The 15,383-nt window shown below is 39.4% G+C and overlaps 1 protein-coding gene across 1 annotated transcript; it reads right to left on the bottom strand.

Annotated features, from left to right (window-relative positions):
- Nucleotides 1-440: 440 nt before the first annotated feature.
- On the bottom strand, nucleotides 441-14,204 carry igbp1 (immunoglobulin (CD79A) binding protein 1). The gene is made up of 6 exons (XM_063060978.1): nucleotides 13,921-14,204; nucleotides 11,908-12,219; nucleotides 11,597-11,792; nucleotides 9,292-9,362; nucleotides 5,304-5,416; nucleotides 441-1,305 (listed from the first exon to the last, which is right to left on the bottom strand). Exons 1-6 carry the CDS (start codon nucleotides 14,190-14,192, stop codon nucleotides 1,166-1,168), a joined length of 1,104 nt encoding a protein of 367 aa, XP_062917048.1. The 5' UTR covers nucleotides 14,193-14,204; the 3' UTR covers nucleotides 441-1,165.
- Between the last annotated feature and the right edge of the window lie 1,179 nt (nucleotides 14,205-15,383).

Here is a 15,383-nt window from a genome sequence, read left to right as displayed (position 1 = left end):
GTATGATCTCTCAACTTCAATATTCAGTGCTCTGCCTGATGAAGGCCAATGTGCCAAAAGCCTGCTTCATTGCTGTCTACTTAGACTGCACTTTTAAGGGAACTAAGAACCTATAAGCCCCTCTGTTCTACAGCAATACTTAGGACCATTCTATTCATGCAAAAGTCCTATCTTGATTTGCCCTTCCAAAATGTAACACTATATGAATGAAATTTCATTTGCCATTCCTCTTCCCTCCAACCCAGCAATTCCTAGATACTCCTTTTCTCTGTCTATGATACCATCTGCTTTAGTGTCATCTGAAAACTTACTAGCTCTTCCTCATATAATATTTCAAGATTTTTAAATTCCTGATGGTCATAGCACAAGTATAATAAATCTTAAGGAAAGGAATATTTTTGTTTCTGTGTAAGCAAAGAAAACAGGAAAATAACATGGTTAATAAGAGACCACCAGAGACTTAAGGTTTTCTTTATTTGGCAACTTGCAGTTCATAACATAGGAAAACAGTTTCTTTTTAAACTAAGGGTCATGAAGCAGGGAAAACATTTGCTATGATACTAAACATTTGCACAGATCACAGGAATTCAGATGTCAAAAACTAGGGATTAAACACACCTCAAAAAGTCATGTTTACAGTTTGTAAGAAAGCTGGCAGAAGACTCTGAACTCCTGATTTGGAGAATGGGAATAACGTACAAGAGTTTTAGATTGAGATTGCCAGATGCTGCTTAATACTAAATTCAGAAATGTTACTATAATTACATTTAATTGCAACTCCCAAGTCAATTGCTTATGTTTGATAGTCAGTGGTAGCTATACATTTGTACACTCAAACACCTTTTCTCACTCCCAGTGCTCATCACATTTATCACCATACCACACTCCAAAAATGCAAGTTTTAAATGGCATTTGCAACAAGTGCCTCACTTTGCTTTGAGCCAAACTTCACAATATGGCCACTGATTTTTTTTTTGTGAAAAGGCACTACCAACAATGTAATTGTTGACAACTCAGAAACCAATGATGACCTCACAGACAGAGAGGGACACACACTGCATGGTTGATACATCTATCTTGATATGTTGCAGGTTCCAACTCTCAGTACACTTTCAATGGCTCCAGGATGAGCGGTGATTCTTGAAGTGTAGCCCAGGTAGAACAACTAACCCATGTTCTGCCTGTTGCCATATCCACGTCTGTGTGTATCCTTCCAGTCGTCCTTTTCACGTGCCATTCTCAGGGCCTGTTCATCATCTGCCTCGCTATCATTTTCAACTTCCTGTTCTTGATTTTCCTGATCAGCTAGAAGAAAGCTTCCATGTTAACTGAAATCTACCAATTAAACATCTTCAGCAGGCCAATAGCATAAAAGGTTATGAAACAGATGCTGTGGCTCTGAGGTGTATACCAATGAGAAGCTTACACGTTCTTCCTTTTCCTGGATTGAATTAATTGGTTTAAATGAGTAAGAATATACAAGTGTCATTGGACTGAGGGGGAAAAAAAATGATTCCTGCCCTTAATCATTATATGACACAGAATAATTTATGGATGGATATTAGGATAGCTGCTTCTTTATTGTGCCCATTTTTGGAAGTTAAGCATAAAATCCAATTTGACATTTCTGGGCAGTACTGACAGATGATATATTAATCTAAGGTCCTCTTTGGTCAGTGAAGAAAGTATTTTGAAGTTGGACTACGGATTTCAGAAGCCCTGCAAAGCTCCAGAACACTAGAATAGTCTGGTGGTCCCTCATAGAACATAGAATAAGTAAGCACATTACAGGCCCTTTGGCCCTCAGTGTTGTGCCGACCCTCAAACCCTGCCTCCCATATAACCCCCCACCTTAAATTCCTCCATATGCCTGTCTAGTAGTCTCTTAACCTTCACTAGTGTATCTGCCTCCACCACTGACTCAGGCAGTGCATTCCACATACCAACCACTGAGTAAAAAACCTTCCTCTAATATCCCCCTTGAACTTCCCACCCCTTACCTTAAAGCCATGTCCTCTTGTATTGAGCAGTGGTGCCCTAGGGAAGAGGCGCTGGCTATCCACTCTATCTATTCCTCTTAATATCTTGTACACCTCTATTATGTCTCCTCTCATCTCCAAATAGTAAAGCCCTAGCTCCCTTAATCTCTGATCATAATGCATACTCTCTAAACCAGGCAGCATCCTGGTAAACGCAAACAACAGGAATTCTGCAGATGCTGGAAATTCAAGCAACGCACATAAAAGTTGCTGGTGAACGCAGCAGGCCAGGCAGCATCTCAAGGAAGAGGTGCAGTCGACGTTTCAGGCCGAGACCCTTCGTCCTGACTGCACCTCTTCCTAGAGATGCTGCCTGGCCTGCTGCGTTCACCAGCAACTTTTATGTGTGTTGCTTGAGCATCCTGGTAAATCTCTGTACCCTTTCCAATGCTTCCACATCTTTCCTATAGTGAGGCAACCAGAACTGGACACAGATCTAAATATATTGGAAAATGTTTATGGAATTAAGAATCAAGGCATGGAAGTCAGAGAGCATTCAGAAGACTGAACAAACTCAGGGAAGAAGTTTAATGAGGTAGGTAATTTCCAATATTCAGGTTGGAAATGTGTGATATTACTAAAACCCGGCAGGTTTAATCATTAAGGGAGCAAGGTCCTTAGCAAGAGCATATGGTCTGCCTAGAATATGAACATTATTTTTTTCTTTTTTCTTCTCTCTCATTTCATCCCCATTGCCTACTGCCTCTTTAAGTTTGTAATTTTACCTTAGAGCAGCAAAACAATTCACCTTGTTTAAAAACTTAAAAAGAATTGTTCAAAAATGGCCTTCAAGTGATTTTCAGTTACAGAAATAAAATAATTAAATTATGGAAATCTATAGCACAAGACATGATATTTCATTCAATCTGAAACTTGCTACTTGATTACTCCAGTGCACACCTGGCCAGCTTCCTTTGATCTGAGCTCCATAAACATGAAGCTGTTCACACTATCCTACCCATGTCCTAATTAGCACTAATACTGGTTCACCTATCATGTCCATGCTTGTTGATCTTAGATGTCTCCCAGGTAAGGGGTGCCTCACTTACAAAATGGTTGTAATTTTATTATTTCTGTATACACTTGTCCTTATTTATTTTTACAATGACCTCCAGACTTACTACTCTTTGGGTATATATGCATAGATGGCACCACGTAGATTCCAAAAGGCAGAGCCTGCCATGATCCCAAAACATTTGTGCTGAGGATATCAACAGCTGGATCCTGTGCCAACTAATCAGAAACAAGACTGAATTTCAATGGTTTACAGCAACTGTTAAAGATAAAGCATAAAGGTGTAAAATTTCGAATGAATAATTTTAGTTAATTTTCATTTTTTCCCCCCAAAAAGGAGCATTTAAAATTTTAATTCTCAATACTAGAGATACAAACAAGTTTTTCAAAATTACTCATAGGTTTAACAGTCAAAGAGGAAGAGGGGACTATCAGCTGTCAAAGCTTTCATATCTTGAGGGTACAGAGCTTTCTTACTGTCTCATTAGAGGCTCTGGGTCTGCAGAGGCCATAACACTGGAGTTTGGGTCTAATGTTTGGAGAAGGCAATTATGTGCAAGGAGTGGCTATTGGCAGCAATTCCAGCAGTAGACATGAATCAATAAGATTTAGTCCATTATACTGCACCTGTTAAAACTTCAGCTCTATTGGACTGCAGTCTGCTAAGTGCACTGCAAAATGGCTGATTTAGACAGCACACAAATAAACTGCAGAATATTGACACTGCTCATTTTTAAATTCTTGGAGTCTTAAATTTTAGAAAGGAAATTGACAGTCATTTGGAAAATGTGATAGGAAATTCACTCTGGGAATATTAATTCATGCTTCATGTTCGAAGGTGTCTCAAGTGCACATTGAACCAATTAATGCATCTATTTCTTTCCCCAGACCCAGAGTGACTGCACAATCTAATTTCCATAGTGAACACCAAATGGCATTATCCTACAAAATTTTGGAATAGTTTCCTTGATAATCTTGTTTAAAAATAGTAATCATATGTAAGAATGGTAACTTGGAATTCTTCATTCTGTAGCTGAGAAAGGGTCACAAAGTATAAACATTTAAGTCAGTACCATTCCACCACCTGGCAGTAACTCGTTTTTAACTACAGAAGATAGTTTTAAATCTTTTGCTTTCTATTTTGTTCCAAGTACACATATCTGTAGCTCAGTAATTTAAAAATAATCAAAATTTACATCTCCTTGGACACAAGAAATTCAGGAAATTTATTTTGAAATTCACGTAAACAAGCCCAATCAGCAGGAAATCCCAACTGTAAATAATTTCTCTTGGGAACGTGAGCAGGGCAGAAAAATATTAAACTAAAGAATGCTGCAAAGATTTAATTTGCATTAAGAAAATTCTGCAAATGCAATATCCAATTGTTTTGGTAATGGTTTCCAAATAGCAGCAGAATTGCACTTTAAAGTTCTCTGCAATCAATGGGTACAATTGAGTTAGATGAACTCAGTATATTTAACATTAAAGAGAATCAAATGGAAAATGACATTATTGATAAAGACCACTTCCCACTGTACTTCTAGATGAATAACAAAGTAACATATTTACTTTGCTAATGATTCAGAGAGAGAGATTGTTAATAATTAAGTCTTGGTGAGTTGCTGCAGTGAGCCTAAGCCTGGGAAAACAGGAATCGAAAACTAGAAGGCATAAGTCTAAAGGTGAGAAGGGAAAGATTTAAAAGGAGCCTGATGGGCAATTTCTTCATGCAGAGGGTGGTGTGTATTACAAAAAAGCCTCAGGAAGCAGTTGAGGTAGGTACATTAACACCATTTAAAAGACGCTCGGATAGGTACATGGATAGGAAATGTTTTGGGGCAGTTGGGTGGAGAGAGAGAGATATGGGCCAAACATGGAAGTCGCTTAGATGAGCATCCTGTTAGCTGAAGGACCTGCTTCAATGTTGTATTACTCTATTTTAACATTAACATTTGAATGCCATTAACTGGTGGTAACGTTTCAAAGCCAATTTTTTTTTTTTGACTATTTGCATGTTTCTTACTGACAAAGGATGGGGAAGGTTCTTTCTGAATTCTCCATAATGAATATCATATTCTAAGTAACTTCAGCAATACAGGCAAAGGTGAATGAATCAATCTCTTTTGAATACCATTACTCACTCAAGGAGTTAATGTTTTAGCAAATACACTACACTAAAAGATTATGGATATGTAATAAAAAATACACAGAATAAATTAAAAGCAACTACTTCGAAGAAAGTATTCCTACCTGGATGACTTCTTGGAATTCCCTGATCAGGGAGAGCACCATGCTTCTTATGTTGCTCATACCAATCATCAACTGTCATGGTAGGAAGACTTGGATAACCAAGACCAAACACTCTAGAAAGAAATTACATCAAGATGTTTAAAATATCAAATTCCAATGTCTAGCTAGAATGGGACTTAATGATATAAATTATTTTAAGTACACTTATGCAGCTGGTAACTTCTCATTCATCAATTGGCAAAGAGAAAACAAAAAGTGCAGGAATAAATGGGTATTTTTCCAGCTGGCAGGCATCTCAGGAATCAGTGCCAGGATATACACAAAATATATTAGTCATTTAGATGAAGAAATTAAATGTAATAAATCCAAGTCTGCAGAAGTCACAAATCTTGGTGGGTATGTGAGCTGAAGAGATTAGTGTGCTTTGGACAGAATGAGAAAGAGAGCAGATGATCTATAAAGCAACAGAAAGAAAATCTGGAGGTCAGGCAGCATCCATGGAAATGGGAAAAAAAAAGTTGACATTTTGGGCCAAGACAGGACTGGAAAGGAAGGCAGAAGACGCCAGAATAAAAAGATAGGGGAGAGGAAGGAGGCTGGCTAAGTGACAGGTGAAGCCAGGAGGGCGGGAAAGATAAAGGATCAGAGAAGAAGGAATCCGAATATGAGAGTGGATCATAGGAGAAAGGGAAGGAGCACAGAACTCAGGGGCAGGTGAGGAAAGGTAAGAAACCAGAGTGAGGAATCGAAGGGGGGAGGGAGGGAATTTTTTTTTTAAACCAGAAAGGAGAGACTGATATTCATACCTTCAGGTTGGAAGTGTTGCTCTTTCACCTTGAAGGTGGCCACATTGTGAGACAAGAGGAGGCCATGGACTGACATGTCTGAATGGGAATCAGAATTAAAACTTCTGGCCACCAGAAAGTTCCGGTTGTGATCGATGGAATGGCAGTGATCGACAAAGTGCTCCCCCCATTTACAACTGGTCTCATCAATGTACAGGAGGCTGCATTGGGAGTACCGGACACAACAGATGACCTCAGCAGGCTCACGGGTGAAGCGTTACCTCATCTGGAAGGATTGTTTGTGGCTTTGAATGGAGGTGAGGGAGGTGACTGGACAGGTACAAGTACTTTGGCCACTTTCAGGGATAAGTGCCAGGAGGCAGATTAGTGGGGAGGTACGAATGGTCGAGGGAATCAGAGAGGGAGCCATCCCTGCAGAAAGCAAAGGTGGGCAGGGAAGTAAAGGTTGCGCTTATCCACTTTGGCAGCAAAATGAAAGCAGATTATTTTCTGATTGGGAATGGGACAAGTGCAATAAGATCTAGGTGTCTTTGCCCACCGGTTTATGCAAATAAGCATGAAGGTACAGAAGGCTATTATGTAGCATGTTGTACATTGGGCTACATAGCAAGAGGGTTCAAGTAAAGGAGCAGGGTATCTTGCTGCAAATATACACTGCTTTAGTAAGATTCCACTTTGAACACCATGTGCAGTTTTGGTTGCTTTATCTGAGGAACAATGTTCCTGTATGGAGGGAGTGCAAAAAAAGTTTGTTAGACTGATTCCTGGGAAGATTAACAAATGGAATAAGATTCAGCCATATTTGGTAGATTTTGGAAGAAGGGAATGTTATAAAAAGCTACAAAATCCCATCAAGAGTCCACAGACCAAAAGCAGGGTGTACCTGATGGGGGAGGAATCCAGACCCTGGTTTGACAGTTTAAGGATAAGGGGTAAGTAATGTAGTAGGAATGAGGTGAGGAGACATATCTTCACCAGTGAATTCTCTACCACAAAAGGCAATTGAAGCCAAATTATTAAATAGATTCAAAAAGGAATTAAGATGTTGTTCTTAGGGCCACAGGTATAGGAGAAAAAGCAGGAACCCATACTGAATTTGGTTGACCAACTATGATCATATTGAATAGTGGAGCAGTTCTGAAGAGCTGACTAGTCTACTCTTACTTTCTACATTTCAATACCTGAAAAATGAAAACTTCTAAGATGGAAAAGAATGAAAAATCTATAATTTAAAGAGCATCTAAAAATGCTACCTTCTCATTAGTGCCATTTCTAAAAGATGGTAGCCTACTTGAACCTATTTTTGGAACAATCTCAAACTAAACCCATTATCTAGCCATTTCTCAAAGGCTCCATGTCTTGTTCTGCATCAGATTAATTTATTTAGTCTTCCCCAAATGATAAAATGGTCTTCATTTCAATTCCCACCCATGCAATGCATTCACTTTTTTACCAATACCAAAAGGAAATAAGATCCTTGAATATAAAACAGCAGGAAAAAGTGCTTCTCAAATTGCAATAGCAAACCAGATTATAATTTATAAAGTATATATCTTTTCACAAAAGCTTATGGCAAATCTTCACTTTGTCACAAGCTCCAACAGAAATAGCAATGCACACAAAATGTTGGAGGAACTCAGGCGGCCAGGCAGCATATATAGAAAAAAGGTGCAGTTGACATTTCCAGCCCAAACCCTTCGGCAGGACTGGGGAGATAAAAAGCTGAGGAGTAGATTTAAAAGGTGGGGAGAGGGGAGAGAGAAACTCAAGATGATAGGTGAAACCTGGAGGGGGAGGAATGAAGTGAAGAGCTGGGAAGCTGATTGGTGAAAGAGACAGAAGGCTGTGGAAGAAAGAAAAGAGGGGAGGAGCACTAGAGGGAGGTGAGGAGCAAGCAAGGAGAGAAGGTGAGAGAGAGAAAGTGGGATAGGAAATGGTAAAGGAGAGGGGGTGGGGAGCATTACCAGAAGTTCGAGAAATTGACCCTCATGCCATCAGGTTGGAGGCTACCCAAATGGAACATAAAGTTCTGTTCCTCCAACTTAAGTGTGGCCTCATCATGACTGTGGAGGAGGCCATGGATAGGTATATCGGAATGGGAATGGAAAATGGAATTAAAATGGGTGGCCACTGGGAGATCCCGCTTTTTCTGGCAGATGGAGCTTAGGTGCTCAACGAAGCAGTCTCCCAATCTATGTCAGGTCTCACCAATATACAGGTGGCCACACTGGGAGCATCTGACACAGTATATGACCCTAATAGACACACAGGTGAATTGTCGCCTCACCTGGAAGGACTGTTTCGGGCCCTGAATGATAGTGAGGGAGGAGGTGTAGGGGCAGGTGTAACACTTGCTCCGCTTGCAAGGATAAGAAATAGCATTGATTTCTCAAGTGTATACGTATATTCTTTTTCTGGAACACTCAGAAAAATATGCCCTGTAATTGTTCTGAGTTCAATGATTGTAGCAATGAAAACTGTATGCATTCTAAGTATAAACCGTTCAATGTTTCGAACATCTTTACATAGTTTTTCAAATCACGCCCAATTTAAAAAAATTCCAAAAGGGTCACTGCACTGTCATGAAATTAGGTTTTTGAACTCCAAGTTCTTAATGCGTAGCTACGTGGTTTTATCGAGTCCATAGTTTAGTTCCTTGTTTCTCCTCCTAAAAATACATTTGGAAAGGCATTATCACCTGCAAGTTAATATTATTATCAATCTGACCATTTCACTGACCTCTCTATGCATTTTCTAATATTTACTTTTGGCAAAATTCCCAATTTTGATTTATCAGCAAAATTGGAGATACAAATTTAGAGCTGGTTTTCACCATGTCTGCTTATGTATATGCATTTATTTGGTGTAACTTGACTACATCAGGACAAGCAGGATACACAATTTGGGGCATATATATGGGTAAAGATTGACGAAGACTTTATTTTTCGCCACCCAAACAAACCTAATAGGTTGATAATATGTCAAAAAAAGGACACTCTGCTGAGGTGTAGGAATAACACTGGAGTTGTTATATCACAGCATATAGTAATCTTTTGGGGAAAATGTCAATTCGAAAATCAGAACAAGCAGAAGTAACACAAAGATCTTCAGTAAACTGTAGATATTTAAGTGACAGAATTTAGTACAGACAGGATTTTTAATAGTATTCTTCTTCGACTTACTTGGCTTCAGCTGCATTCCGAGTAAGGATAAAAGGTTGCATTGGGGGTCTCTGTGGTCGAGTAGCCTGAGGCTGAATGGGGGTGGGAAGAAATGACCATCACATTACAATATTCACTGAAATATGAACTTATTAAATCTTATTAATAATTCATATACACTCAGTGACCATTTTATTAGATACATGAGTAAAACCCGGTGTGGTCTGTTGCAGTAGCCTATCCACTTCAAGGTTCCATGTGTTGTGCGTTCAGAGATGCTCTTCTGCACACCACTGGTTACTTGAGTTATTGTCACTTGCTTGTCAGCTTGAACCAGTCTGGCCATTCTCCTCTGATCTCTCATTAACAAGGCATTTTCTCCCACAGGCCACTCGCTGGATATTTTTTTGTTTCTCACACCATTCTCTGTAAATTCTACAGACTGCAGAAATCCTGGGAGATTAGCGGTTTCTGAGACACTGAAACAACCCCATATGACATCAACAAATATTCCATGGTCAAAGTCACTTCAATCACGTTTCTTCCCCATTGAGGTTTGCTCTGAATAACTGAACCCCTTGACCATGTCTGCAAACTTTTATACAGTCAACTGCTGCCATATGATTGGCTGATTTACATTAACAAGCAGGTGCACATACTGAGTGTATGTAGCTAAAACATTAAATTCATGAACTGTGTTTGCATTAAAATGTTCACAATACTTTAAACTTTCACTTAAATGCTGATATATTTCTTTTAAAGAAATTTAAAGACAGTATTATAAAAACTAGCTCGACAATGAATTGATTTTATATTACTTTTAAAATTAACGCTTAGTTTTCAAGAACAGGTATAACAAGGTGCTCTTATAGTTCTTGTTTTCCTAGTATTTACTCTTGATTCAATAGAAACAGTAAGTTCAGTATTGATAGGCTATCAGTCAGCACTCAAATGGCAATATCAAGTTTATATACAAGAATTATACAAGAAATAATTATAAAAAAAATACAAGAATATTGTACAAGAAATGAGAAACAGATTCAAAGCTAGCCTTTAAAAGAATGTTTCTGGAAATGCTTGGAAGCTAAGTATTCAAATTTATGGGGAGCATAATAGATAACAGTTTTATTTTAAGGTGTCTGTACCAGATGCATTCTTTACCTCTGTCTTGTAAAATTGCTTTATTTCATTACATCTCAATAAACATTAATTTTAGTCATAGATGTTTAGTCATGGATCTCTTACTGGCATGCAGAAAAAAAATCAAAAGTTAGAAAAGTATAAGTATATTGCTATTATTTTCTACATTTTAAGAAGTACTAAAATTTTTTATATCTGCTATGTTTTACCAAAACCCTGACATATATCTAACAGGGCTTCACCAATTTCCCCATCTCAGTTATGTCAATGCAAATAATTGAATTCATACTACATTATGAAATGGCCACTTTCCAGCACGAGACCAGAATGGAACAAGCCTACTTCATCAGATATTGAAAAATATTGATGCTAAACTGAAGATGGAAAGTTACTGGAAATGTACGAATTTTGTACTGAGGAGTAAAAATATAGTTGAGAACATGGAACCATCACTTCAAAAGAACAATGAATTTTGTAAACACACCAGCAGTAAAATTGGAGATCTACTTGTCTACCAGGTACAATTACACTACTGAGTTGAACTCCAGGTGTACTTACTTTATCTATTTATTGAGAAACAGCACAGAATAGGCCCTTTTGGCCCTTCAAACTGCACCGCCCAGCAACATCCAATTGAACCCTAGCCTAATCATGGGAAAGTTTACAAAGAACAATTAACCTATCAGCCAGTATGCCTTTGGACTATGGGAGGAAACCAGAGCACCCAGAGGAAACCCATGCGGTCATGGGAGAAAGTATAAACTCCTTACAGAGGCGGGCACAATTACTTACATTCACATTGAGTCTTTAATATAACAAAATGTCCAAAGACAGATGTATTATTAGACAAAATCCAACATTGGGCCACATGGAGGGAAATTTGAGGAGCACTTTAAGAAAAGATAATTAGAGGTGAATGAGGGAGCCATTAGCTTGGGCCCACGAAGCTAAAGGCATAGTTGTCAATTTTAGGTTTTGAGCTTGGGACTCTGAAAGCAGAGTTCCCAAAGATGAGGCTTTATTCAGCAAACTGTTAATACCTTGTACAGCAGGAGTTTGAATAGACAGAGTTTTAAATCTGAGGGGACCAGGCTACGCCCAGAGAATATTTTTGTTCTGAAAACACTTATTCCTCACTCCTTACACTTACTTCAGCCTGAAGCCAAATGGTGAACCAAACACTTACTTGTTTATTTTCCCCCATTCGTTTCAAAATTTCTATTTCTTGATTTATGCTTTCAATCTCTTCCAGACTTGTGCTTATCCATTTCTGTAAATTCAATAGATAAAATTTCCTTGTCTGCTCATCATCTGCTTTTCCACTGCAAATAATAGATTTAATCTCTTTTAATTTGGCTTCAGTTTCTTTCTTCAAGTTATACCTGGTTGGGATGAATTTACAAAGTAAATTACGTTGTGTATTTCAACACACGTTGCCACAATCATTCATTTGGTCCAAGATTAATACTAAAGAACAAAATAATATTAAAGCAGTACCTTTCAATTTTAGCCTGTCTTTTTACTGCCATGGAGATTAAACTGGATTGACTTGAAACTGTCAGTCTACTGGAATCAGCACCTGCTTTGTTACTTTCTTCTTTATTTTCCATTATTTTGGGGAACTCAAATGTCATTACATTATAATCTTTGCAACGTTGCAAGAAGTCCATGTAATAGACTTGGGCCTTTTGTATATGCTCAAGCCGCTTTGCAGAATTCCCTAGTTTCATTGTAAGAGCTCCTAGTAACACAGGCAGCAACAGGTACTTAACATCTGGAGTGGCAATTTCTTCCAATTCTTCATTTCGACTGCAATAGAACAAAAACAAATCTAAAAAAAAAATCAAATTAGTATCAAGTTATCTAATTTCACATTTAAGTCAATACTATATAAAACATTGTACCTTATATCTGCTTTTGCATGCAACTAAGCCATGTGTACATTTGTTGCTATATTTGCACATAAATTATATTTTGAAAGCCATTTTCTTGGAGGATGACTGTTCCTGTTCCATTTTGCAAATGGGCTGGGCAGACAAGACCAATGCAGGACCTGAAAACCCGGGGGGGGGGGGGGGTCCCAACATTTTTTATGCCATGGAGCCTTACCATTAATTGAGGGGTCCTTGGACCCCAGGTTGGGAAACCCTGCTAACTCTGTCCAACATAAGATAGGAGATGCTTGATGCGTTGGGCAGGTAGGTAGTTTGGGAGGTGGTGCACTCCCAAACTACTTATATCGAGCTTTTGTCAAGCTCTTTAAAGATAACTCCAAGATTTTTTGCGCAATTCTTCTTTCTCCATTTTGAGTAGAAACAGGCTACTGATTCCCAGAAATAGGTCGGAATCAGAATTATGTTTAATATCACTGGTATATGTCATGAAATTTGTTGTTTTGCAGCACCACCATATTGCAACACATAATAAAAACTATAAATTACAACATTATATATAAACTTAATACAAAAAGACAGCTTAGAAAGGTGAGGTAGTGTTCATGGATTCATTGCCCATTCAGAAAGTTGATGGAGGAGGAGAAGCTATTCTTGAAATATTGTGTGTGTGTCTTCAGGCTCTGAAACCTCCTCCTCAACAGTAGCAACCATATCCTTGACCCTGGCAGCCAGGAGGCCACACACCATCTTGAAGCCTCTACTGCGGCCATCACCTGTCCATCATCTACTTGTGACTTTAGCGTTACCATTTTTTCCTTTATTAGTCACTTTAATCGACCATGTATAGGTCTAAATATTGACCAAAGCACAATTTGTGAAGGTAAAGTCACGTTTCCACAATTCTGTGAGGAATCACCATTATATCAAGTAGGCCAAGTTAAAGTTAAATCACAATTGAATGTTCACATTTGGCGCGGCATAGATAGAGAAAATGCTGTGTCACAGCAGCAGAGACCAAGTTCAGTCCTGACCTCCAGTGCTCTGTGTTGAATCTGCACCATCTCCCTGACCCAGGGTTTCCTCCAAGTGCTTAGGACGATAGGCTAAATGCTACTGCAAATTGGTTTCCCACGCCTGAACAGGTGAGTGGTGGGTGGGGGTTGAAAGGACGACAGTTTGCGAGAATAAAATGGAATTAGTACAAACAGGTGTTTGTCAGCGTGGACGATAGGGTGAAAACCCTATTTCTATCCTGTATGACTCTAAACACCAGAACTCGATATCACTGTGGTCCTTACGTGTGACTACCTGTCCCAAGACACCTATATTCTTCAAGTACCCTTAAGATACATCCAGTCACGGTGGATATATTCTCGCTCAATATATCGAGCAGAAAGGGTTGTCCAAAGTCTGCAGGTGGGGGGTCTTCAGTGGTTACAGCGTTAAAGGGATTAAATGCCCAATCCTTCTGATCACAAAGGCTTCCACAACTGTCACCTATGGGGACCGCTCCCCTTTCGGCGACAACACTCACTGACTGCTGGTGGGAGACGGCTGCGCACGGTTTGAGGGACGGTCGCCTTCGTCGCGCAGGTCGGGCTGGGGCTCTAGTTACCTGAACAGATCCAGCTGGTTCACCATCCGAGTGGCCTGTTCCAGCAGCTCCATCCCCCGCCGCACCTTGCGCTGAAAGCTCTCCGAGTTGGACGACTCGTTGCTGCTCTCCACCTCATCGTGCAGCCTCCAGCCGTTCTCGAAGATGTCGGAGAGCTTCAGCGTCTCGGCGGACTGCGCCTGAGAGCACGTCGCCTCCGCCTCGTTCCCAGCCTCTGTCTTCTCCACAGCCGCCGCCATCACTAGGAGACGGAGGGTCCCCTCACTGCACATGCGCCAGTCATCCCGAGGGGTGCGGACGGTCGGTCAAATGCCACCTAACGGTGGGAGGACTGCATTTACTGTCGGAACAAACTCCTCCATTCCAGGTGTCGGGCGCACCGCCGCCTGGCGGTGGGAGGACTGCTTTCAAAGAGATGTTCAAATTCGACGTCCACCCATTGGTCGCAACGCATGTGAAAGTGTTCATAAATGTGTGAGTTCTTGGAGAAAAAGAACAATCACTTTCAATTCAATTGATGGATTGATAGCTGCTATCTAAAAAAGATGGAATAAAGTGCGAAAATGGAACATAAGGAGATACATAGAGGCAGCCGCCTCGTACCCTTTCTCTCATTGGACAAGATCCCCTCACTAACACCATATACTTAATTCCATTACAGTAAAAGCAAAAAAAATCTATCAGTCTTCATCTTTATACTGAGCAAATAAGCCCCAGAAACCTTTTGGACTAAATTTTTTTAAAAAATGAATACTGATTGGAGATTCCGCCCCCTTATTTCTCCTCTACATGACCAATGCCTTATCTACAGCCAGGGATAGGAAACATCACCTCTGCTCAGCCTATAAGAATTTAAAAGAGATTTCCTCACATATTTCTAAATTCAAAAGAGTATAATTTTAGATTGCTTATTGTCTCCTTATCTGACAAACCTAGCACCCCAATACCTGTTGGGCCCTTATTTATCTAATGAATATGCTCAATCTTCACTGCACTCCTCCAATTACAAATAATTCACCGAACTCACCCTAATAGCAAAGCCATGTTTGCATACAATGTTCCTGATGAAGTTTTGGCAGGGAGTTACATAATAGAGCAAGAAGTCTCTATTTTTTATATTCAAATTCTCTTGTAATAAAGGCCAATCTACTATTTATCTTCCTAATTCCCTGATTAACTTGCTAGTTAACTTACAGTGATTTGCACACAAAAGATATTTAGTTTCCTCTGAATATTAATTGCTTTCATTTTCTCACTATTTAAAAATATTCCACCATTCTATTTATTTATTTAATTGGATCACCTCACATTTTCCCATCTTAGATTCTATTTGTCAATTGCTTGTCCATTCATCTAGCCTATATGTACTCCATTGAAGCCCCTCTACATTCTCCCTACAACCTACTCTATCACTTAGACCAAGAGATTCTGCAGATACTGAAAATCCAGAGCAACACACACAC

The sequence above is a fragment of the Mobula hypostoma genome, chromosome 10, assembly GCF_963921235.1.
Source record: "Mobula hypostoma chromosome 10, sMobHyp1.1, whole genome shotgun sequence".
NCBI lineage: Eukaryota > Metazoa > Chordata > Chondrichthyes > Myliobatiformes > Myliobatidae > Mobula > Mobula hypostoma.
The sequence above is the reverse complement of the archived record's forward strand: the minus strand, read 5'-3'. Positions and strand labels throughout refer to the sequence as shown.

Excerpts from the sequence above, each read along its gene's own strand:
- igbp1 (XM_063060978.1), bottom strand. The coding sequence starts at position 14,192 with ATGTGCAGTGAGGGGACCCTCCGTCTCCTAGTGATGGCGGCGGCTGTG. Across the intron at positions 11,793-11,907 it reads AGACAGGCTAAAATTGAAAG|GTATAACTTGAAGAAAGAAA; the intron begins GTACTGCTTTAA and ends CATCCCAACCAG. Across the intron at positions 9,363-11,596 it reads GAATGGGGGAAAATAAACAA|CCTCAGGCTACTCGACCACA; the intron begins GTAAGTGTTTGG and ends ACCCCCATTCAG.